The 26,662-nt window shown below is 32.9% G+C and overlaps 1 protein-coding gene across 9 annotated transcripts in view; it reads left to right on the top strand.

Annotated features, from left to right (window-relative positions):
- Window positions 1–24,219, top strand: part of RBPJ (recombination signal binding protein for immunoglobulin kappa J region) — a 220,490-nt gene extending 196,271 nt beyond the window's left edge. For 5 of the 9 annotated variants that reach the window (XM_074229670.1, XM_074229668.1, XM_074229667.1 and 2 more), the window contains 8 exons: window positions 174–339; window positions 5,990–6,164; window positions 6,594–6,731; window positions 6,878–6,990; window positions 10,946–11,086; window positions 12,160–12,315; window positions 12,475–12,578; window positions 12,729–24,215. In XM_074229670.1, coding sequence (XP_074085771.1) covers window positions 174–339; window positions 5,990–6,164; window positions 6,594–6,731; window positions 6,878–6,990; window positions 10,946–11,086; window positions 12,160–12,315; window positions 12,475–12,578; window positions 12,729–13,044 — 1,309 coding nt within the window. In that variant the 3' untranslated portion in view covers window positions 13,045–24,215. Of the gene's footprint in view, window positions 1–173; window positions 340–3,727; window positions 4,321–5,989; window positions 6,165–6,593; window positions 6,732–6,877; window positions 6,991–10,945; window positions 11,087–12,159; window positions 12,316–12,474; window positions 12,579–12,728 lie in introns of those variants that run through there. The other 4 variants (XM_074229664.1, XM_074229665.1, XM_074229666.1 and 1 more) reach the window with 2 other exon arrangements.
- The last annotated feature ends 2,443 nt before the right edge of the window (window positions 24,220–26,662 follow it).

The raw sequence follows: 26,662 nt of genomic DNA, 5'->3' as shown, positions 1-26,662 counted from the left end.
TTTCACTGTATATCACTTTTAGCAAACCCAAGATAATATATAAAAGCATATAAATTTGAGTCTGTGAGGATTCCCCCAGTATGTTTTCATGAGATTCAATTGTAGGAATCTGATTTACTGACAGTTTTAAATTTAAATTTTTCCTGTAGCTCTTTTTTGTGTTTTATCTTCAGGTTTTTTTGTCCTCCTCCTTGTGTTTATCTTATGGGCAGCGGATGGAAGAAAAAAAAAGAACAAATGGAACGTGATGGTTCTTCTGAACAAGAATCTCAACCATGTGCATTTATTGGAATAGGAAATAGTGACCAAGAAATGCAGCAGTTGAACTTGGAAGGAAAGGTATAGTAAAGCCTGTACATATTTTCATATGAGGGATATAATGGTCCCAGTTTTCATTTTTAATTTCGGGGGGGGAATAATTTTTATAGATATCAGAGTTCTAGCTATCCTAGAGAAATTAATGAACTATTTAAGTCAATATTTGAAAGATATATATTAAGCAACTAGTCTACAACTGGCTTAAGTGTTGGTAGCGAAGTGTTGATTTACAGTGATACATTAAGGGTCTCAGCTTGACAAAATTCACTGGTCAAGGAATCTGAGATTTCTAATTAAAAACCATAGGCAAATTAAGGAGTCACAACTTAGCAGTTGTAGAATGCTTAATGGGAAATAGTATAATGTTACTCTTTGCAATAACAGAAAAAACCCTGGATAAAATCTTTGAAAAATTCATTTGTTTCTAAGCTTAACATTTTAGAAAAAATGGATTAGTTTGCTTTCTATGTGGAACAAAACATTACTAGGTATAGAAGAGAAACTTTATTCAAAAACTTTTTTCAAAAAACTTTATTTCAAAACTTTTTTTGGTGGTAATAATTAAATTTCTTTCCTTTTCAAATTATTTCATTAGTTAGTTGACCTTCCTGTCAAACATAGTGTGTTAATATCTAACTTAATTCTTTCTCCTTTTATATTCAGGAAGCATCTCTAACTCTTTTTTCTAATTTTAACAATCTTAAATAAATCTTTTTTTTTAACTCTTTGCTATTCAAGTGTTAATTTCTCCAATTTGACTTTAAATGTCATGAAAATTTTAATTGTTTAACTACTTAAGCTTTGACTTCTTTTTTTGACTGTTCTGTGAACCACTTGAATATATATATTTTTAATTTTTTATTAATGTTTTTATTTAAAACTGAGTTACAAAATCTATTCCTCCTTTCTTCCTTCCCCTTCCCTCTCCCCGAGATGGCAAACAATCAGATATAGGTTTCACATGTGCAATTATATAAAATAGTTCCAGTACATATATCTTTTAAAATTGAACATTTTAAATAAAATTATTTTTATGCAACCAAATATAACTTAAAAATATTAACAGATGTTAAAGAAAGAACCCACTAAGAAACCTTAAAGGACACATAGTGAAAACTGAACACACTGCAAGTTACTATCACTTTTTTGTTTTTCTCAATATTCCTTACAATGTGTCTACCTAACTTTGACTATATAGTTTTAAATTCAAATCCAAGCTACAATGAGTTCTGTTGGCACTGTGCAAATTGTTTATTCCTTCCCAACCAATTCAGTGTCTTCAGTACATTTTTTAACTCCCATTTTTTTTTGCCTGGAGAAATTTAATTTTAACTTTGAGGCATTTTTAGCAAAATGACTACTTTTTTTTTATCTGTCTTTGTAATTCGTAATAATTTTGTAACCCGTTTAATTTACTATAGCCTCTTAAGATATAATTGAGTGATATACTTATAAGCCATATTAGAGATAGAGAGCAAAACAGCCAAGTGACATTAGTGACAGAGATTCAAGAATTCAAGCTACACAGGCACTCAAGGATTGACTTTACATTTAACCACATTATTTCTTTTGGTGCCACCACCTTTCAGAACTGCTCCCTGTTGGTGGTTTTATCAAGGTTGGGGAGTGGGGTGGGAGAGGGCAAGTATAATGAGTGGTTAGTCCATCCACCATCAGATTTAAATATAAGAGTGGTACATGTACAGCCCCAGAGAAGGAAGGGATAGATGTCAAAATTAGTCTTCTTCTAGATTTTTAACTTGTGTCTAGATACTTCTGACCCACCAAAAATATGGTTTTTGTGGAATAATTGTCCAGATAACTTCTCTGCAACCATTATTTGAATAAAAATCATTATAACAGAATATTGAAAAAATATTAATAAAGCAATTTGTTGCTCAACAGTTACATGGGTAACCATATTCACCACTGTTCGTCAATGTAGGTGATAATGAGATGACAGTAGGTTAATGAAGAGAGACTGTGGCTAACAAAGGAAATGTTTTATTTAGGAGAAAAAAAATGAAAGTAAGCAAACAGCTGATTCTGAAAGGTGCAAAAAAAAGACTTGGAGAAAATAATATTTATCATTGCTCCATCCATATACTCATACCTTTGTACTAAAAGGTGTAATTAATCACAGATTTATAGGAAATATCTTTTTAAATTCTAGTATCATATTTTTAACTTACTTGGAAAAATATTCAATGTAAGACATTGTGGGAAGGTGGTTAGGGCACTGCTTAGCAGACCTAGTTTCACTAGTTATTCCGTAAACTATGAATAAAATAGTTATATCAATAAAGTTCTTAGAGATTGTTTAATTTGCCTATAGTTACTTAAGATATATTTGAAAACTGTTCTGAGGAATTAATTTTAATAAATTCTTTTGATAGTGTTAATCACTGATAAAATGTTATCATTACAAAGTGATTCTCTAAATGCAAGTTTTACAGAAACCTAAACTTCACAGCAGAGTCTAATAGTACTTTTTATATGCCACTTTGAAGAGAAAGCAGTTTTCCACAGAAAGTGATATTGTGCATTTTGGGGCTTCATGATGTAAAGAAATGGTTGGTCAACATTGTATTCATCTTTATGTAGCAAAAATCTTCACTCCTGGTACCTCTTTAGAATCACTACCATTTCTTTTATTTATTTATTTATTTGTTTATGTGGACAATATTTGACAAAACTACTACCGTTGAATATTTAGCGTAAAAAGATTAACAGTAGTCTAGTGACTTATCTAAGGACTGTTTGCATCTGAAACCTATCAAGCAAGATGAGACAAACAAGATACCAATAAAAATTGTTGAACACTGAAAAAATTTAGATATCACTCCAAATTCTTTGTAATAGCATTTTATTTGTTTCTTCCTAGTATTAGTAACCATTATAGGCAATGCTTTTTGTCTTAATCACTCATATTTATGTGTTGTGAAAGTTCCTTTGTTTCTTATATAGATGAATTTAGAATAAGCTAATTCATGAATTCCCTAAGTTATGTGTTCTTATTTTCATGCTTTATACTTTATTTTCTACACCCTTTTTGCTAGTATTATCTTAAGTTCTTTACCCAGAAAAAGTTAATTTTATTATTTATAGTTTCATTCCGATCAGTTATTTATCCTGCTTTTTTCCTTTGCAACTTTTTCTTCAGTCTCTTATGATACCCTTTTTGAAAATGAACTAAATATTTTTATAGTCATCTTTTAGGGAAATTGTTACCTGCAATATTTGTTTTAGAACTTCTTTAGCCAATTTAGCAATATTATATGCTGAAGTAAATATATTTCTTACTTTTTCTGGCTTTTACAAAGACAAATTATATTTTTATGGTTATAGTAATTTTTTTCAATTTTTACCCCTGTATGGTAATTTGAGAAACTTGTATTCATTATATCCCAATTCTTTATTGCTTTTAACCAATACTTTCCTACCAGTAAATAATAGTTCCAGTAAAATTTCTTAAGGTCTATATTTATAGATTGAAACAATTAAATTTCAATTCTCCATGTTGAGTGATCCTATGGATGGTTTGATTTTATAAGACAAAAATTTCTTGTTTGTCTCTAGTTCTTATGATCAGATAGATATCCATTGTACTTTTTTCCCTTTTGTGTTTGCTAACCAGTGTTTTACCATGATATCTTAACTTATTCTTAATATATGATGCTAAACTTCACTACTTCCTCCTTTACTGTTTAGATTGTATACAACTATCCTTCCCATCCCAAATTAAGCTATTCCTCTTAGATTGTAACTACCTTAACTTAGATACACTTAGTGTTTGCTCCCTGCATTAGTGTATGTACACTTTAGTACATTAATTTTCATTTTCATAGACCTCGTCTTATGTTGCAGAACAATTCCATAGTTTAGGCTAATTTGACCTACTATGCTGTCACTTTAAAAGTATGGCGGACCCATGGCTCCTGCCACAACAGCTTACAGATGCCATCTTTGAGCGCTTGGAGATCCTTGGATGAAAGGCGCTATGTGAGTGCAAAGTACTATTTTTTTGTTTGTTTGTTTTTATTATTACTATTAGTTTCATCTTAAATTTGCAGTCTGCAGAGCAACCCTCACCAAGCTTTTAATACTTTTGAATTTTAAAAACCTCTTCAAATATAAAAAGAAATTCAAGATGGCAACCAAACCTCCATTTTTAAATCTCTCTGCTAATGAAAAATCTCAGGATAAACCTGCAATATTTTTGTTCTGCTACTAAGGCAGTACATCTAGTCAACAAAGTTAATTAAAACAAACAAAAAAATTTGAGGTTTACCATCCACTTAAATTATTTCTGTTACCAAAACAAAAGAAATTGGACAAAATCACATCAACTTAATCTTAGATTTTTAAAAAAATATACATGATTAAATGGAAGTAAACCAAATTAAAATATACCTATTTAAGAAATATGACATTGTTACATAAAACTTTTTTTCACATTTGAGGATTATACCAAGAAAAAATTAAGAAGATATAACTATTTCCTTCTATCAGATAACCCTTTAATGTTTCTGTTTCCCCATTTAAAAGTTACAGGTAATGAATAATTTGTTTTTCTCCTTAGTTCTTAAAGAAGTTGCAAACCTAAAATTGTAAAAATAAAGTTAAGTGGGGTCTTAAAAAAGCACCAAATAAAATTCAGGACAGTATTTTTTAACCTTTTCTTAAATGGGAGAAATTATGCCTATATTTATAGCTTCTCTTTAGTTGCTAGTTTTCTAGTCATTTAATAACCAGTCATTTACAATAACAGTGTAGTAAGTTGCATGATTTTTCGACCCCTCATGTCAACATGTAAGTGCCTAGATATAGTCCTAGTTCATCAAACATCCCTTCCTCTGGTGATAAAACAGCTACTATACTTTATATAGCACTTTATGGTTTGCAAAGCATTTGATATTTATTATCTCATTTCAACAAGGTTATTTTCCTATTAGCCATGGTCATCCATTGTTTTCAATCAATATAGTCTACATATTTTTTTAAACCCTTTTTACTATATAATTTAGTGACACAATTAGTGAAATGTCCTCAAACTTTTGGATTTGTTATTTGATGTGCAGTTATACAGAAAAAATAAAACAAATGCCCATAAAAATAATATTTTTAGAAAGACCACTGCTAAAACCTGTTTTAAAAAATAGATTCAGATGCCCTTGTTTTTCCTTTTTCTTTTGCAAAAAGACAATCATGAACTTTAAATTTTACATGGGGGTGGCTAGGTGGTGTAGTGGATAAAGCACTGGCCTTGGAGTCAGGAGTACCTGGGTTCAAATCCAGTTTCAGACACTTAACAATTACCTAGCTGTGTGGCCTTGGGCAAGCCACTTAACCCCATTTGCCTTGCAAAAAAAAAAATTTACATGTATGTCTTCTGAATGAACTACGATAATCATTTTTAAAGCCATTCAAAAAGATTTAGCAAAGCAAAGGTAACTTTTTAAAATGTTAAATTGGAGAGAGAAAAATGATATGATATTTCTTAAGATTTATTAGTGAAGAATTTTTGTCTACTTTCTAGGAGACAATTTCAGTTTCAAGCTTACCTTTCTTTTTGGCACTAAAGCCTTATTCAGCCTAGCCATGGGCATTCTAAATTGTTGATTATTTGGATTGTTATGATTTTGGTGCAATTAAATATTTCTTTCCACAGAATTATTGCACAGCCAAAACACTGTATATATCTGATTCAGACAAGCGAAAACATTTCATGTTATCTGTAAAAATGTTCTATGGCAACAGTGACGACATCGGTGTGTTCCTCAGCAAACGGATCAAAGTCATCTCCAAACCCTCTAAAAAGAAGCAATCGTTGAAAAATGCTGACTGTAAGTATTATTGAGTTTGATGATTTAGTTTACTGGTAATTAGACTACATTGAAGAGAACATTAACATTGAAGAGAAAAGAAGGGAGCCTATTCTCACATTCAGGATCTTATTTTCCATTGAATGAGAAAAAAGTGCCCTGTATTTAACTCAAGCAGTTGTTGAATCTGTTTCAATTTTTAAGTTAAAATATAAACGATGACAGTTGCTGTGCTACATAATATTTGTTACCAGTTCTATAAATAACTGGGAGATTTATCATTTTGGAATTGATAACTTTCCTTCCCACCTGTTTTATTATCCAAAAAACTCTAAAATGGTGACATTTTCTGAACATTTTTGCAAAATCTATTTATTCATTAAAATAAGACCTAAATATGTAATATAAATGCTAAGAAGATATAATGATAGAAATTTTTTTCACTCACAGTATGCATAGCTTCAGGAACAAAAGTGGCATTATTTAATCGACTTCGGTCACAAACAGTCAGCACCCGATATTTACATGTAGAAGGAGGGAATTTCCATGCCAGTTCACAACAGTGGGGAGCATTTTATATTCATCTCTGTGAGTATAAACATGTTTTCAATATTTTTCATTGTGAACCTTGTAATTCCTTTTTAAAAATAATAAAAAACAAAAATTAATGAGTATAATCTTCATGAAAATTTAATACATTCTAACATGACAGAATTTGATTTTTTTTTCCACAGTGGATGATGATGAATCAGAAGGAGAAGAATTCACAGTGAGAGATGGCTATATTCATTATGGACAGACGGTCAAACTTGTGTGTTCAGTTACAGGCATGGCACTCCCAAGATTGGTAGAGTTCCACTTTTACTTTAGTAATTTATAAACTGAATAATTTTTTGCAGCAAACAAATGACCAAATTCCGGTTGGGTTGCCACATGGATGCATACTAGTTACTTGCTTTGATAAGAGTACAGTAGTAAAATAATAAATAGATTTATGGACATTTGTAATAGAACATATAGTATTTTTTCATAGATAACTTGTTTTTGTGGTGTTTGTGTGTGTACTTTATTTTATAGTGAGTGAATAACTAAATCTGTTCAGTAGAGGGCACTATAAGTTGTATTTATAAATTCCCTAATGCTTAATTCTGCTTTGTATTCAGTCTATTCACTACAGATAATATTTCCTTTTGGGAGTGGTATTCCAGTTATTCAAAAATATAGAAATTCTAGTTAGGTCGTAAGACTAGACCATCTTAGGAAATATATTGTTTTAAAATAAAATTAGCTTAGCAATGTTTTCTACTAAAATGACTCAATTCAACAAATTCAACTCAGGAGACATTTACCTGTGTTTTTAGAAAAACATTAAATGGTTCCAGAGGAAATTATGAAAGACTTAACAGTTTCCAAGGACAGGACTGTGTAGCCTTTCGTCATAGCATCTATTCCCAGAACCTAGGATTTAATAAACCCTTCTTAAATAAATGAACATGAGATTAACTTCTCTTTATTGTCTATTAAGATTAAAGCATTTTGGCCCTATATCTTTGTCCCCTTCTGTTCCAGTGCTTCATCATGGTATGGAGTCCTTGAAGGCCCAAAAAGTGGAACCGAAGTTATGGGCAAGTCTTACCAGTCTAGGCTAGAAAAAGTTGACTTTAAGATTTATCTGCAAGATAATCTGTTTGCCATTTTAGTATTCATTTACATATGCTAGTAGTTGTCAGGAAATTTTATCTATCTCATTGATACTACTCCCAAAAGGCATAGGTGGTTGCATTGTATAATCATGGAGTAATGAAATCATCAGTTCTTGAAATATTGTAATAAGGATTATTACTATTAGTAGTCCTGGATAAATTATAGCCCAATATGAGAAATCAAGCAGTAATTTGTAAGGCTGTCTATGCGGAAGGAAAATTTTAAATTATAAAAATTATATTTCTTGGGGCGGCTAGGTGGCACAGTGGATAAAACACTGGCCCTGGAGTCAGGAGTACCTGGGTTCAAATCCGGTCTCAGACACTTAATAATTACCTAGCTGTGTGGCCTTGGGCAAGGCACTTAACCCCATTTGCCTTACAAAAACCTAAAAAAAAATTATATTTCTCAACAGCATTTAAAAAAACTCCCTTCTGAATACTTTCAGGTCTGAGGAGACAATAGACGAAAGAGACAGATAGAAATTTAGATATAAATATATATATATATATATATATATATATATATCCATCCTTTTTCTACAGTTATTTATATACTGTTTAAGTGATTTAAAGTGACAATTTAAAAAAGAATAATGCAAAGGGCATATATTATGAATTAAAACATCTGCTTTCTTTTGTAACTACAATTTTTTGTTCCCTGAAATTGTCCGAAAGTTTCATTCTCTGAGACATCTTAGCAAACAGTATGCTAATTTATCACTGTCCTAGAAAAAGAAGCCAGCTTGAGGTGAGGTAAGCACTGTTTGTTTTTTTATTTGATTGTTTCTTTTACTATGTCTCATGGTTTTGCAAGTTGTCTTTATTTGCTATTTCATTACAATATATTGATGAACATAAAACAAATTATTTTATAAAACTTTGCAAAACTGGAGCTAATAGTAAAATTTAAAAAAAAACAAACTAGCAAAAAAAACCAATACAGCAATTACCTGGGTAATTTCCTATCCCCCCCCCCCATCTGAATCATTATTCCAGTTAGGTTTTTTTGTTGTTTTGACACAAAGTGCTAGATGAGACAGGATAAAATCATAAGATGATAGAATTAGAAAAGATCTTAAAGATAATCAACCCCAGCTTCATTGTTTTACAATAAAGAAACTGAGGACCAAAAAGGTTACAGGACTTGTCCACAGGGGCATAACTAATAAATATAAGATCTAGAATTTCCAGCAATTACATTATGTATTAGATTCGGTAAGACCTAAAATAAATAGCAGGAATACTAAAAGGAGAAAACATTAATGTTTGGATTACTAGTTGATGCAGTTCTTGAAACATCATCATTTGAAGATATGTTTAAAATAGCAATTGTCTCAGACTCATTTGAAAGTTATCTTTAAATGTATTAATGTTATTGACAGCTAAATCCATATTGGCTATATGGTATTTAATTGTTGAGGGGGAAAAGTAATCCTAGAGAATATATTGAAAAGAGTGAAAGCTTTTGCTATCACAGTACTGCTGTCAATTTACTGTAATTATGTTGAATGTACCATGATTACCTGACCTGACCTCAGAAGGGTGAATTAGACTTGTCTGTAAGATATTACACACTTGACTACTTGCTCTAACCAATTAAAGATTCTAGTAAATGTTTGCTAAATCTTAAAATCTTACTATCTTCCCTCTGTAATCTGACATATAAAGACATAGGAAAATGTGACTTTTTAACTAAAAATTTTAGCTTTATAGAACTTGATAGCTTAAAATATTTAAAATTATTAGCTCACTTGTCATTGACATATAGGTACCAAATTGGAAATCATTGCTTTTTTGGAGTGCTTTTATTAGCACATCTGCAACCAATTTATAATCTCATAAATCAGTTTACATCTGAATTGATTTTTTTTTGAATTTCACATCCCTTCACATCCCTGCCTCTCCTAAAACTCTAAGATAATGTTGATACCTTCCTTAAATATGATTAACCAAATACACAGATGAAGCTTTTATGGGTTAAAATATCCATGTGAACTGACTTGAAAAGAAGTCCAATATCTTCAAATACTGTCTATATTTTCTTTATCCTTGATCTCAGTATTCATTGTCCTATCTCAACGTCTCACTGACTTTGGAGTATAACTAGGATTTGACTGGTCAGAGGAAATATTTGAAATAAATGTCAGCTATAATCATCTTTGACTCAGAGATATCACCTATTCTCTTAGAGGATCTTGTTATATTTGCCTATATCATTAAGACTTGAAAACTAAACTAAACAGGCTGAGATGACTTAGATTTGCAGAATACCCTGAAAGTTACAGTTGGTCAAAGTGCAGTATCCCTCTCCACTATTTATCTTGAAATGTCACATATTATACCTGTTCAGAATGGCAAGTATTTTACCTTTAATTGTAGAATAAATATTTGGACATGCAAAATGTTACAATATTGAGGAATATCCAATTTACAGTATTGGGGAAATCTAATTGAGGGGAAATCTTAAGACTCATCCAGTTGTGTTAGAGAGCATTTGAATATAAATGGGATTCTGAGATAAAGTAGCTTTATTTTTAAATTACAAATTTAATTTTTTTAGCACCTGCTACTTATTTAGTCAGTTTCCACTTAAATAGATATAGTCAGGCTCAAGTAATAGCATTCTAAAAATTTGCTTTTATAGTAAGCTTAAGTGTAGACTAACTGACTATTCTATGCCAATTAGTGAGTTAATGAAAAAAATTGGATGTCATTACCAATTTTTGTATTTATTAAAGTAGCATGGCTTAAAATTTCATGCCATTGTATTTAATATTATTAATTATCATAATTATGTGAACAGTTGAGTCATTCTCAAAAGGTTGTTGAGACTAGAGGAAGAGATGGTTGACCAAACCTACTTTATGAGATATCAAGGGAAAAGTGGTAAGTACTACTGTTTACTAACTATAAAAGCAAGAAGTGTTTCCATTTTTCTCCCCTAAATAACATTTTTTGAAAATATTATCAGTTCTGTGGGTATAAACTGAACTTGCAGTATATACAGTATATGCTTTCTTTGGTATTAACTAATAGTAAAAAAAAAAATGTAAGTTTTTCTGTGTACGTATGAATTTTCTTTTTTTTTTTAAATAGATAATTCGAAAAGTTGATAAACAGACTGCATTACTAGATGCAGATGATCCAGTGTCACAGCTACATAAATGTGCATTTTATCTTAAAGATACAGAAAGAATGTATTTGTGCCTTTCCCAAGAGAGAATAATCCAATTTCAAGTGAGTTATTTATGGGAAAAATATAAAATATGACATTTTAGAATTTTGAACTAATATGATGAGAGTTCTTACCATAAGAAGTTATATAAGAAACATAAGCTTTTTAAAAAAGTTTGTGCATTTATATCTGAAATTACAGTCGAATTCCGATGATTTTTTTCTCTATGGTCGCACTTAACTTTTTAAAGATGCCATTTCCAGAGCTATTTTAAAATTACAGTTCCTTGGAATTTGTCAGGGAATATTTAATGCTTTTAATATGGAAAATTGGTTGTTCATCAGTTGAGAGGTTTTTAATAACACTTAGGCCAGGAACTGAGAAAATTGCACTGACAATGTGTTGTACAAAAAAAGAGCACTGAACTAAAATTCATAAGGTTTGCATTCTAGGTCTAGATCTACTACAGTACAACCTTGGGCATGTCACTTAAATTCATTTTCTCAGTTTCCTCATCTTTATAGTGTTGCCTACATCATATTATTATTATAAGAATCAAAAGCTAAATTATTTTGGAGATGTGGAGTACTATATGAAAAAGCATTTGATGTTTTTTGCTAATCATAATATTGATAGAGATATTAATTCCTAACCTTGTGTTCCAGAATAACCTCAATCTCTTCCACTTTATTGTGAAATAACATTATGCAGCCAACACCATGGGTGCTCCTTTGGCTGCTCATGAAAAGAAATATCCATCTAACCATATTAAAAATATTATCCTTTTTTTTTCATTAAATAGTTAAGGTGTCATTCATTGTTATGCTTTGAAAAGTATCAATTGAGATAGTTGACACTTAAAAACACAGCTGCCAGAGAGGCTGAGTCAGGTGGCTGTACTGCAATTGGTGATGCCTTAGGAGTGCCAAACTTGGGGGTTGGGAGAATAAAAGAGAAAGATAGTTGTGATTGGTGTTTTTTCCCCTTCAGAATTCTGTATATTCTATTAATGTGACTTTTGTAGTTCTCATTATATCTGATTTTATGTGTGTATATATATATGTATATATATATATATACACACACACACACACACACATATCTCACAGCTGCTTACCATTCTTTTTTACATCAGGCCACTCCATGCCCAAAAGAGCCAAATAAAGAGATGATAAATGATGGAGCTTCGTGGACAATCATTAGTACCGATAAGGCAGAATATACATTCTATGAGGGTATGGGACCTGTCCATGCTCCAGTAACACCTGTGCCTGTTGTAGAAAGTCTTCAGGTGAGCAAGCTTTGAATTACTTCAGCTCTTTGTTTTAATGCACAGCTTATTTCCTTTACTAAATCCAGTTTGGGTATTTGTTTTTAACTTGTTGGTTGGTGTCCTCTTTGTGCTTGCAGAATATTCCTTTTTCATAATGGTTTTCTGATTGTGTTACAGTTGAATGGTGGTGGAGATGTAGCAATGCTAGAACTTACAGGACAGAATTTCACTCCAAATTTACGTGTCTGGTTTGGGGATGTGGAAGCAGAAACTATGTACAGGTGTAGTAGCTCATTATCATTCTTGATTTCTTTGCTTCATTGGGCCTATTTTTGTTAATGAAAAGTGATATTTTCATCAAATGTATTGTGATTGCTTTTTTTATTAATTTTGTGGAGTTTCTAAAAATGTATTATTTTTCCCTTCTGCAGATGTGCAGAAAGCATGCTTTGTGTTGTCCCAGACATTTCTGCATTCCGAGAAGGTTGGAGGTGGGTTCGTCAGCCTGTCCAAGTCCCAGTAACTTTGGTCCGAAATGATGGAATTATCTATTCTACCAGCCTGACCTTTACATACACACCGGAACCAGGGCCACGACCACATTGCAGTGCGGCAGGAGCAATCCTTCGAGCCAATTCAAGCCTAATGGCCACTAATGAATCAAACACAAACAGCGAGGGAAGTTACACAAATGTCAGCACAAATCCAACCAATGTCACATCATCTACAGCAACAGTTGTATCCTAACTACTCTTGTGACCTAGGACTTATCCTGACTCTCCAGTGCTGCAAACAAGAAAACTGAAAAAGCTTTTGTGGCTGCTTAGAAAAACTGTCCATTCTGAGCAATCCTCTTTGAGCCCTGTTACCTACAAGTACTGATTTGGAAAAGCAGAAGCCACAATAAAAAAAAAAAGTCAAAATATAAAAACTTTATTGGGAATCTATTTTTCAGCTGGGTTTTTTTTTTGGTTTTTAGTTTTTTTGTTTTTGTTTTTGTTTTTTAATGGGCAAGAAATAGAAATGTGGCTGGGACAAAGTTTAGAAAACAATGAACATCACATAGTTTTTATGGACCAAGGAACTTGTATAAGCTTTAGTAAAAGGTACATTTTCACCATACCTTTTTTGTATCACAACATATAGTACACTTTTGTTACCAAATAGTTTATTTTTTTTTCCTCTGAGCTTTAGCTCTGAAGTATAATCGGGTTTCATTACCTGACCATACTTTTATAATCTAATTACCATACTCTTCCAGTTTAAAAAAATATATATATTTTTGGTCTGTGGCTGGAACTGTTCCTTTTTTAAACTGAAGTCTTGTGACTTTTTATGAACTGAAATTGTTTTGATTTCAGCAAGTAGAACCTTGTAAAGGCCAGCATATTTTTTTTAAGATTATATGAAGTCTGTGCAAAAGCTTTAAAAAAAATGCCTCTGCCTTGCCTGCAATACATGCAATGTATGTTAACTTAGTCTCTATTTTCCCGTCATTGTCAATAGTTATTTGTGTTTTCTTTTTTTTAAAAAAAAAGTATTTATAGTGGTAATTCAAGAAGTTCTAACATTTACATGAACTTATATGTGACCATCTAGTCATGTTAATTACTGTTCATGTGACAGAAAATGTTGGTTTTTGAAGGGTTTTCTATTTTTTTTCCTTTCAAATCACAAATGCGACCATTAGTTCAGGATCTTTTCAGGTTTTTATTCACTTCTAATCTTGTACATAACTTGTATTATGTGTAAGTTAAACTTTTTATTTTGAATGTGGAATGTTCCCAATGGCTTCATTTGGCAGCGTGTTTTTTGCCTTCTTGGCTGGTGACAAAAGTATCATGCAAAGTATTTGCTACCAGTAGGACTGGTAGGTGGTGACCCTTATTGTATAATGAGAAAAATCTCTACAAAAGCATGTTTTTATTCCCTTTACATCTTTTTTTTAAAGTAGTATAGGCCAAACATTGGTGTAATCCTAAAATAATAAGATGCTTTTGTTAGATGATCAACTGAAATAGCTGGAATACGTTACTTAGAAATGGATAGTTGTAAGATACAATTGTAACCTATCCCTTTTACTTCCATTTTCTCACTCCCTGCTGCTTTACCCTTTTCTCAAATACCAGTCATCTTCAGCTTTATCCTCTCTTCTCCCTTCCAGATGTTATCTATCCCCCAAAAGGTTTCATTTAATTTGGTTGCATTCCATGGGTTTTTGTAGGCTTTGCACTCTAAGCTTACCATTTTGACATCGTCTCCATTCCTATACTCTGACTGCACATTTGTTACATTTCGTAGAGATGACAGCAAAACCATCGAGTATATGAGTACTACAACAGCATGTGCAGTGTTGCAGAATATTGTTTAGCAATGCAGTCATCCTTACTTAGAGTAAAAACTACCTCTGCATTGTGGTGAGCTTTTAACTATCCCATAAAACAAGAGCCACAGTACCTTCAGAGTGCAAACTCATAATTCCCCGCAGTGTTGACCACAGAAATCATTACCATCAGGGTCCCTAGGCTCTTTCAGTAGGTTTCCATTTACCATTTTTTTTAACAGCGGAAGAGGAGACCCTTTTCAGGATGTTTTTCTCTTCCTTAGGCTTTTTGTCTTCCTTATTCCCCATTTTGCTTGTGCTGTGCCTCTGCAAATGTTTTGAACTATGTTAATGATTTTGTCTTCCATTTTCAAAGGAAAAAAATCAATTTGGTTGTTAAATCAGTACCACTGTGTTTTTCTTCAACTATAGACCTGCCTAATTATTCATAGGCTTTTTTATATTACATGTATCCTTTTCTCCTACAATGTTATAAATGCGAGCTCCTCGTACTAGCGAATACTGCCTCAACTCACCGTCTATCTGTTTCAGTGACCAAGGGCGGAACTCATGGTGGCCTTATCTTTCTTTGTTTTAAACTGTTTATTGTCATTCACTTGCAAACTGTTTACTTGTCTTTGCCCTACTTAATTTTTTTTCTCTTATGGCTACAGTCATTACACAGTGTACACAATGTTTTTGTTTGAAGCATGTAAGTATTTTCAGTACTATTATTATAATTGTCCACGAGTTTCCTTCATTTAATAGGTTTGATATTCAATTATGAAATTATATTGGATTTGCTCTAATGCCAGTAACAACAGATAAATGTTAAGAGCAAACTGTGTCTTACCAGTATATGAAACCACAGCTTTTCTCCTTTAAAATAATACTTTTGATTTTTTTTGGATTTTTTCCCCATTAGACAATACAAAACTTTTCATTTTTTGCCTTGTATTTAACTATCCTTTTTTTTTGTTTTAAATGCCTTTTTCCCCCCAGCAGCTTTGTTCATTAGCATATTATACACAGTATTCCTGGAATTTAAAAAAAAATTCAAAAAACTCCTTGGAACAAAAATTTGTTTTTCCCCACCTGTCTTTCCCAGCCTTTGTACTATGTGCTGGGGGGATGCGGAGGGCATGTGGTGGGGAGGAGGGAAAAGTAAAATAAGGAGGATATGGGAATTTTGTCATAGCTTACCTTTTGTTAGAACCTTTTTTCTTTAATATTACCTTTATTTAAAAAAAAAAAAAGAAAATTATTCTGTGGACTTGTGACCTAGCCCTCAGTTTTCTATTCTTATGAAGCATGTATTCCATATCAGTACCCCTTTTAAACATATTTTCAATTATTAATAGAACTTAAATGTTAATTTTTGCTTCCTCCTGATGTTGGTCCTTTTCTTCTTAAGAGTTGGTCCTTTTCATAATAAAGGCTCTGTCATTAGAATGTTAAATGCCTTTAACAAACATAACTGTTATGTTCAATTATCTATTTTTCAGCAGTATGCCTTGTATACTTTTGTGCAGTTTCCGCCAATATACATAGAAATTTGAGCTCATGTTCCAAAGAGGTTTTTATTAGTTCAGTAGTTAACACTGAACTTATCACATAAACTAAGAAAATGAGAACAGTGCTCATAAAGATCTATTCTAAACAGTTTCAAAATTGAACACTAGTATAATTTCATGTCAATGTGCTGCTGCTCACTTCTTGTTCCTTGGCATCTGAAGTCTCTAGTTAAAATGAGTGATTATTTATTTCACTTTCACTGCACAGACTCATTTGAGAACCAACTTGTTATTTAAAAATGAACCTAGTATCATCTGTTTTCAGATAGAAAATGTCTAATATTAGTCTTGACAGAGGAAACCAGCTAACCATTTAAAACCAAATAATGGCAGGAAGAGCTGGGGGTAGGGAGGGAAGAGGTGGTCTTTCATGAAACAAAATATCCAACTATTAACTGAGGTATTTACTTTTTCTTTCAAAAGCAGCTGTTTCTGATGAGTACTGAACAAATGTGTTTAATTTCTGTGCCAGATTCTTTACTTTGTTTTCAAGCACTGTAATGTGGGATTGAGTGGCAGCTTTGTTAGAAAACAGTAATATATTAGGGTTTATATTTAACCCTTTCAGGACTGAATTATTTCTCTCTTTAATTCATTTCAATGTTGTAATAAACATATGCCAGCATTTAGTACTGTTGTGATCCAGATATAAGTTACATGCTCATTTTTAGCTTATTTCTTGTACCTTGCAGCATGCTGTATGCATTCAGTCCTTAAGGGGTTATAATCGACAAACTGTGCACCTGTAAGGTTTATTAGCAATAAGGTAGAAAATTGAGCAAGTTTTTACCATAATTTTATAGAAAAAAAAATGAATCTGCTCAGTTCCATTTTTCTTCCCCTTCCATTCCCTAACCCCCCCCTAAAAAAATAAATCTGCAATATGGGCAGTTTCAAAGAATAAATAAAAGTGAAATGTAAAACATGTAAAATGTCTTTTTGTCAGATGTTGCCTGCATGTTTATATATCTATGTTTTTACATCTTTTTAAAAGGTCAGAATTAAAAACCATGTGATTCATGTGAGTTCACAAACTTACCTTTCCGCTTGAAGTACATCACAGTAATACTGGTATTAATAACTTACTAATTTCCTTGTCTTTGAAAATAGAGAAGTAGACTATTCCATTTAACGTCTCATTGTCCATTTGGAAAATATCCAGTGATTTCAACAAAAGTCTAGAATCACATTGTTTCTCAACTCAAAATAAGTTTCTGCTTGAAGTATGGAATTGTAGTTTGTTTTGAGACACCAAAATGTAAGCTTATGTTGGAGGAAAGATATGTAAAGGTTTATCATTTAAGATTTATTACTTGGTCTGTTTTATTCTTCAGATGAACAGAAGCAGACTCTGGTTTAATATGAAAATATGACACTTGTGAAATTAACAATATTTGTTTAAATTGTGATCAGCATAGATTGAAAAGCTCATTAACATAAGACTAACTTTTCAAAATTCATGTGAGATATCATTAGTTTATTTTCAAAAAATCCTATTTTCATTGTTTGGGCATATTTTTCTAATTTAAATGCTAAATAGATATACTAGCATTAGACATGTTGGAAGTAGTAATTAAACTTTCCACGCCTGCATAGAGGAAAGACTAGTGAATAGCCATATAATTAACTTTTAATTAAATGTGTTTTAAATACTATGGAAAGATAATTTATTTTAAAAGTTCAACAGATCCAAAGAAAAGGTTAAAGAAAAGATTTAGAGTAATTCTGAATTTACAAATACTGATTATCAGATGAATACAAACCAATAGTTTGAGGTTAAAATTTTGGTGATGATAAATTATTTTATGAACTTTGTTTGACCACATTAAAACATCTTAGAAATCTAAAAACTCTGACTTAGGACATAATATTTCAGTGAAAGTAAGAAGAATTAAATGGATGAAATGCCTTGGTTTATTTAGGAATAGATTTGAGCATTATAAGAGATTTTTTTTCCTAAGGGAATCCTCTTACTAACTGGGGGGGGGGGGAGCAAAATTTTTTGAAAGAACTTAAGTTGCTAAAAAAAATGTATTGATAGCAAAACCAGTGCCAATGGCCAATGGCCATATACTTCTGCCTGTGAGATGATGTAGATGAGAAACATCCAAAAAGACCAAATGATATCCTATTGCCATTCTGATGTCTTAGATGAACTTAAAAGAAGTAGAGCTAATGAGTTGGGGTGATAAATAAGGCAAAATAATTTCTTTTGAAAAAAGGGTATTGCCAAATGAAAGAAGGAATAGAGACAGAGCTGAAAGCAGTCATTCCTGTGAAGATAAGGTATAAACTGTACCTAGATGCACTTAGAATAATGGACTGGGAATGAGGAGATCTAGCACTTTCATTTTGACCTAGGTGACTAGGAAATTCACTTAATTTTTCAAAACTCTCAGATCAAAAGAGCAAGAGGTCAAACTAAGTGATTTCAAAGGCCCCTTCCATTTCTAAAATTCATTGATTCTAATTAAGATGGTACTCTTACAGTAAGAATGGTAACTGCCAGACTTTATAGTCGTTCATAGAAAATATCATTTCTAATGACTTTGACGTGCAAATAACAATATAAACATAGAAAATCTATTATTCTCCACTCTACACTCAGAACAAATAAAGACAAAGCCTTCCACATATTGCAGTTGATTGGATATGCAGGATTTCTTGATAGAAGTTTTAAGAGTGAAAGAACTAAGTAGTAGATTTCTCTTGTCTAGTAGCTCTTAAAACATATGATAGTCATTTTATGAAGTTAAGATCATCTAGTCAACCGCAACCTAAATAATGAATTCTTTTTTATTAGATCACCACAAATAATCACTCAGCCCCTGACTAAACACTTCTATTAATGGGAATTGAACCATCCTTATTCCATAGAAGTTCTTCCATATGTTATATCAGAATTTACTTCATTATAAGGTTAAAAACATTCTAGCTCTTGAGGTTTTTTCTGGAACCAAATAGATTAATCTTTTCAAACTGACAATTCAAGTCAATAAATAATTTATCACACACCTTCTATGAGGCTGATATTGCAATGGATCTTGAGGATCCAAAAAGACACTATTTCTTGCCTTCCAGTGCCTTATAGGTTCATTATTTTAAGGGAATGTACACAGTTAAATAAATGCCAGGTGTTTTGAGGTGGGGAGAGCACATAAAGGATCAGTGATGAATTCACAATACTGCTGGCACCTTTGCTAAACCTTGAAAGAACAAAATGATTCTGAAAGGTAAGAGATAAGACAAGTACATTCCAGGTTTGGGATGGCCTGTTCAAAAACTCAGAAATAGAAATGGAATGCCAAGTTGAAGAAACTTTTAGAAAGTCCAATTTAGCTGAAACATGACAAAAAAAGGGAGTTAACTTGAAATATGTTTGGGTAACAGAAAAGCCTGGAAGTAGGGAAACCAATTAGAAGGTATTTCAATGGTCAGAGAAAGAGGATTATATGAGGTCTTAACTTGGGCTAAGTGACTTATGAGTGGAGATGAAGAACAGAAAATACCTAACATGTTCTCTTGAGTCTTTTCCCTAAGTTAAACATCCCAGGTTCTATGAACTGAAGCTCATGGTTCTTACCATCTTACCATCTTCTACCTTTACTTGTACCACCTAATTACTATCTTCTACCTTTACTTTGTCAACGTCTTTTCTAAAATATGGTTCCCAATGCCCCTTTTCTGGGGTAGAATACTGAAGGACTCTTTCCTCCCTATCATTATAGGTAATTGTCAAGTAACTACTCTTCCTCCTCACTCTTATTACATTAGTGGGGCCTTCAAATATGTAGATTTTACATTTACTGCTTTTGACTTCGTGCTCTGGTTCATGCTTTTGGATGCTTCTGCTTTTTTGCCAAGAAATGGAGAGAAAAAGAAGGTATTGGGATATCAGGGATTGGTTGTTATAGACAGAAGGAAAACAAAATTATTTCTAATTAAATGTTTAATATTTAGTTTTAAACCAAATAGAATAGAATCATTTAAAGGGATTCTATATGTTCTCAAACATTTATTAAATACCTTCTAGGAGGCACATAGTCAAAAAGTTGCAATTTATACGTCTGACATTGCATAAATGGTTTTGTCTTGTCTAATCAGTATGTATGGTTCATGCTTACACTATACATGCTATATTATTATTGAAGTTTACAATTGTGTCTTTTTGAGATTAGTCATATCTATAATTAATTGATAAATCGACCAATAATACAACTCTAGAATATTGTTTGTAAGGGAAAAATACAATCTGGTCTATGGTGATGCTTTAAGAATGCATCAGAACTGCCTACAGAACTGCATTCCGATGTTACAACTTCATTTATAAATTGACTCCAGATGAGGTTAATAATTTAATAATAATTATTATTATTATTCAGTAATAATTTAACACACTCTGTGCCACAAATTGATTATTGTACATCTGTCTCTCACCCTCTAAGTCCTTTCAGTAAACTCTCCGTAAAGGATCCATCTAATCTGCTGGAGGCATTCTTCTGATTCTTTTAACATTTTTGAAATCATAGTTCAACATTCACCTTTTCTTCTTTTATCTTTCAGTCTCAAGCCATCTGCCTTGCTTTTGTCTTTGAGGATGTCTTTCAGACCACGCTTGCATAGAAGTTACTGAGAGTTATTATTTTGCAGCCTGCTTAAACCAACCCTACATCTTCTTGTCTCATAGACTCTTCTGCATTTTTCTGAGGCCATGATATATTCCACATTTCAAAGCAAGATGACCCTAAAGGGAAAAAGCTTGTGTTTTAGAGAAGCCAAGTGTTGTAGTGCCAAGAAGCAGCAGCTTAGGGTTGTTGAAGATTCTGTATGGTTTCTCAAATACAATCTTAACTTCTAATCAATTTCTAGACCTGCCTCTTAACTGAGATAATTCTATTGATGAAATAATAGCTAAATAGGCTGCCTATATACTTCTATGTCATCATCTGGGTAGGAAGCATTCTTCACAAAATTTTGCTTGTAGATATTATTACACTAATTTAGTCATGGTTCTGGTGACAGGATCTGCCCCTCAAAAGGTATTATGATTAAATGAATAGAATACTAGACAATCAAGTTGAAGTCATAAAAACCTGAGTTCAAATCCTGCCTCAGAGACTTAACTCTGTGACTCTGGATGGATCATATAACCTATTTGAGCCTCAGTTTCCTTATCTATGAAATAAGGGCTTTGGATTCTTTGACTTCCAATTCCTTTCTAACTCAAATCTGATTCTATAATCAAGAGACCTGTAGCATTCTAGGACTTTGTGTAAGTAGCACAATGAAGTTATTTGCTTCAGAAAATTTAAAGATCTTGGATAGTAACTATTTAAATGATCAAAAATCCCCATCTTTATAAAATCTTTTTAAATGATCCATGCACAAATTTCGGTTTTCCTGTCTCCTATCTCCATCCTTTATTTTTTGGTTTTTGCAAAGCAATGGGGTTAAGTGGCTTGCCCAAAGCCACACATCTAGGTAATTATTAAGTGTCTGAGGTCGGATTTGAACTCAGGTGCTCCTGACTCCAGGGCCAGTGTTAACCACTGCACCACCTAGCTGTCCCTCTTCATCCTTTTTTAAAGACTGTGAATAAATACTCTCCTCCCTTTCTTAGAATTCTTACCTTCTTTCAAAGTTTAACTCAAATATCACTTCCTGTGGATGATCTTTCCTGATCTCCAAATCTCCAATTATTTTATTTTCTATTTCAAATGATATTGTATTCAATTATGTATTCACATTCTTAGTGATCTGATAAAAATGTAATTAAGAGAGGTATGTTGCCAAAACTAGAGTGTTAACAGACCTGTTGTATTCTTCCTCTGATCAGACCATGCTTAGTGTTGGATTCAGGTTTTTGGAAAGGACAATGATAACCTGGTGAGCATCACTAGAGAAAAGCAACCAAGATGAGTGATTTTCAGAGGCTACGCTATGAAGAATGACTGAAGGAATGAGGATTGTTTAGGCAGGAGAACAGACATTTTAATGAATTGTCCTCAAGCAGTCACAAAGAAGGATTTGACTTGTATTGCTTGGCCACGGAGGATAGAATTAGTGGAAGCTGCAGAGTAGCAGATAGAAGTTACAGGTGCTTAGCAATTAGAGTTAACCAGAAATGGAATTGTCTGCTATGGGAGGGAGGGAATTTCCTCCTCACCAGAAGTGGGGTTTACAAATAAGGAGTGGATGATCATCTGTTGGAACTTTCTTTTAAAGGGCATTGATTTGTAGATCTAGGTTAAACTGGATGACCTCTAGGATGGCCTCTGTGACAGTTTGCTGTTTTGTTCTTGTAAGTCCCAGCACCTATGCAATTTCTAAATATGTCCAAACTAGGCTTTACATATGTAGGAATAGTGATCAGATCTGTGATTCCTTTGCTGTAGGGAGCTTCTCATGGGGAATTTAGTATTCGTGTATTATCAGAACAGGTCAGCTTTAGACAGTAGTCTAGAGCACGAGATTAAATGACTTGCCCAGAGACCCGTAGCCAGTACGTATCAGAGACAAGACCTGGGGCTAACTATCCAACTACATGTTAATATATGCTGAATTCAGTCCTTGATAGAAACAGGAGAAAGTAATAGGCAGTATTTCAAAGATTATTTCCAGCCATAGACCACATCTTTCACCCTACACTTAAGGGAGATAAAGATTATGTGCATGCATCTTGGACTAGACTTGGTTCTGGCTTTTGCACATAATTATGATCTTGGAGAAACATTTTTTCCCTTTTATGCCTTCCTTTCCATTAAATGAAGAGGTCTGTTTCAGCTCTTACATTCTGGGCTCTACCAGGATTGTAAGGCAACTGCTTTGTCAGCCATAAAATACTAAGTTAATATTTTGTTATTATTGTCTGATTGGCATATAGCTTTATTGAAGATTTTGTAATAGATTTATATAGCACTTTAAGGTTTGAAAAATGCCTTATATACTCTCTTACTTGTACTTATTTATAAAAAGAAGGTCAGTGCTCATATAGATGTATTTGAAGTCAGACTTTTTGTCTCTGAACTTAGCTCACTCCATTACACAATGCTATGCTGCTTCTCATATTGAATAGCAACAAGAAGTTAGAGGAAGAGAGGAAGAGAACCACTGAACTGTACGTGCAACTAAAAATAACCTAGAAAAATCAATAAATTAATAATCCTCAATTAATCTTCAAATGTAGAATTGTCAATCAAAGAAGAGATGATTGAAATGGAAAATGCAACCAAATAAGCACCCTTATTGAACTGATAAAACTGATATCTATGCTCTTGGGGGAGGAGGGAGTAGAGGGGGCCTAAGAGCAATAACATTAATAATTATCTAATTTTTTGAGACAAATTTTAAAACATTCATAATGAGTGGAAAGGACTTGGTTTTTAAATTATTAAAATTTCTGTATTCAACTGTAAATCAAAAACCTGAAAATATAAAGGAAATGAATGAATATATAGAAAATATAGAGAAGCCAAATGCAATCTCAAGAATAAACTGAATAAACCATAAAATTGACTTCAAAAGCATAATAAAAAACCAGAAACTTAGGTCTAAATGATTTTACAGGCAATTTATTATTTAAGAAATAAAATTTTAATGAAAACTTTATATCCCAATAGATCCTTTGTCCCTCTTTCCCATTCTCAAAAACCACCCCTTATAACAAGGAAGAAAACAAAAAATGTTTAGCAAAACTAAGCAGTTACTTAAAAGAATAATGTTTCATACAAGCTTGTTCATCATCATTTCAATCATTTAACTTTAATTATTGTGTTTTATTTTCATTGTTTTTTGTGAGTGTTGCTGTTGTTTTGCCTGTTTTTCTTTGTTTATAAGAGAAAATACTATTACCAGAGTGGTGACTACTGAGGGTTATTGGGAAGTGACAAAGATTTAAATAGGAAAAGATGTCAATAGAACTTTTTTTCTCAGTAAAAAAAAATTAAGAAAAAAACCTGAAAAAAATCAACCTAATTTTAAAAACTTCATCAGGGAATTTCTAAATTTGTATATAGACCATTCTCTTTATGTTTTTATCAAGATTAAAAAAAATGATTCATATAAATCAGTAGTAATATATTTTGCTCACCTTTATTTTGGAAATAATCTACAAACTTAAACATTTTTCACTTTTTTTTTTTTTTTTTTTGCAAAGCAGATGGGGTTAAGTGGCTTGCCCAAGGCCACACAGCTAGGTAATTAGTAAGTGTCTGAGGCCGGATTGACTCCTGACTCCAGGGCCGGTGCTCTATCCACTGTGCCACCTAGCCACCCCTCCACTGTGCCACCTAGCTGCCCCCATTTTTCACTTTTTTAAAAAAAAATCTTGAACATTTGTCCTTCAGTGCTTTGGAAGACAGACCTGACTAAGACTATTAGTTCAGGCTTGATACTGGGATAAAAATGAGACACTCTGTTATTGCACAGTTAACTAAAGAAGGGTTATTTAGCCCTGTCATAAATTTGATATTCAACAAGATTGTAGAAGCATTTAGCCTCCATTGATGTAACATCTCTATAAGGTACATGTCTGACCAGCTCAGAATATCTATCAAGACTTGGGGTCCCAACCCCATGTAGGTCAATATGACTATTCAAAGGTTTGAGTTTCTGCCTGTGTTGCCTAAGCCATGTTGTGGAGAAAGAGGAACCCTGGTAGGCATTAGTCTTGCCACTAGTACCTTTCCCAGCATGAATTTTGTTAGGTCCAAACACTCTTCCTGTTATCAACTTTTTTTATCTCTATGGCCAGTGCTACACACAGTATAGTTCAAATGTGATCGTTCTGCCACCATAAAACATGCTGGCAGATCTCAACCATTTCTGGCCATTTGTTACCCTCCTACTTTCATTTACAAATGTCTTCAGGATTCTCTAACTTAGCTGGAACTTACTCCAAACTATAAAAACTCATTCAATATTGTGTACCAGAAAGTGGGCTGTGTCTAGAGGGGCAGCTGGATGGTTCCTTAGACAGAACATCAGCCTTGGAGTCTAGACTCTGTAGCTAGACTCTTGCTGTTTCTGTGATCTTTGTCACAGCAGATTAGACACTGGAAACTCAGGAAAACCTGAGCTTCAATTTGCCCTCAGATACTCATTAGCTGTATAACCAGGAGCCAGTCACTTAACCCGTTTGACTCAGTGTCTTCTTCTGTAAAATGGAGATAATAGCACCCACTTATCAGGGTTGTTTTGAGAATCAAATGAAATAATTATTGTAAAGCACTTTTGGTACCTGTCACTTACTACTATTATTGTTACTTACTACTATTATTATTAGAGTACTATACCACCACTATTACTGCTGCTACTACTACTACCACTTACTATACTCCTACTATTACTACTATAATTATCTATTACTGCTACTACTACTACTACTACTACTAGTATTAGTACTACTACCAATGCTATTGCTACTTTCCACTACTAACTACTACTACTACTACTACTACTAGTATCACTACTAGTACTTCTTTTTTTTAATTTTTTTTTAGGTTTTTGCAAGGCAAATGGGGTTAAGTGGCTTGCCCAAGGCCACACAGCTAGGTAATTAATAAGTGTCTGAGACCGGATTTGAACCCAGGTACTCCTGACTCCAAGGCCAGTGCTTTATCCACTATGCCACCTAGCCGCCCCCACTACTAGTACTTCTACTTCAACTACAATTTTTCTGAAATTCAGTTTCCTCCTCTGTAAAATGAAGGATCTCCAAAGTTGCTGTCACTAAGTGATCCAAAAGTCCTAAGTCATTTTTCTCTATATTATCTTGAAATCTTATGAAATGTTTGAATGTTTGCTTATATGTTTGTAATTTATTATCTTCTCATTTTTCAGAATCAGTGTTTTCAGTCAGCAGAATTGTAGCTTCTGTAATCACATGAGATGTCTTCACATGGTGTGGTTAGGTCATATAGTGTTTTAGAGTGAGAGCATTGGAGTTAAGATGCTGCTTCAAACCCTAGCTGCTTAACCTTGGACAAGTTACTTAAACTCTTTGGGCCTCAGTTTCCTTATTTGATAATAATAATAACAAAAATAATATCATCTACTTCAACAGTTGAGGATCAACATGAGGATCAAGCAAGATAATACATGTAAAAGACTTTACAAACTTGCACTATATAAAAGTTAGCCATTATACTCACTGTCATTCACCCCACATATCAAATCTGTTGTCAAATCTTTTTTCTGCCTTCATTTGTCTTGTTTGTCTCCTCTTCATTCAGCCACTATCCTGGTATAGACCTTCATCATTTCCTGTTTGGACTATTTCAATAGCTTCTGGTTCATCTTCTTGCCTCAAGTCTTTCTCTCCCCTTACCATCACCCCTGCCCCCACTCCTGGTTCCACCTAATATATCTTCCATTAAACTGCCAAAATGATTTTCCTAAAGCACAGACCTGACCATAGCATGCCCTCCCATTTCCAGTCAATACACACCCGAGACTTCTATAATTGGTA

Source organism: Macrotis lagotis, chromosome 3, assembly GCF_037893015.1.
Source record: "Macrotis lagotis isolate mMagLag1 chromosome 3, bilby.v1.9.chrom.fasta, whole genome shotgun sequence".
NCBI classification, from domain to species: domain Eukaryota; kingdom Metazoa; phylum Chordata; class Mammalia; order Peramelemorphia; family Peramelidae; genus Macrotis; species Macrotis lagotis.
This window is presented reverse-complemented; position numbering and strand designations above follow the sequence as displayed.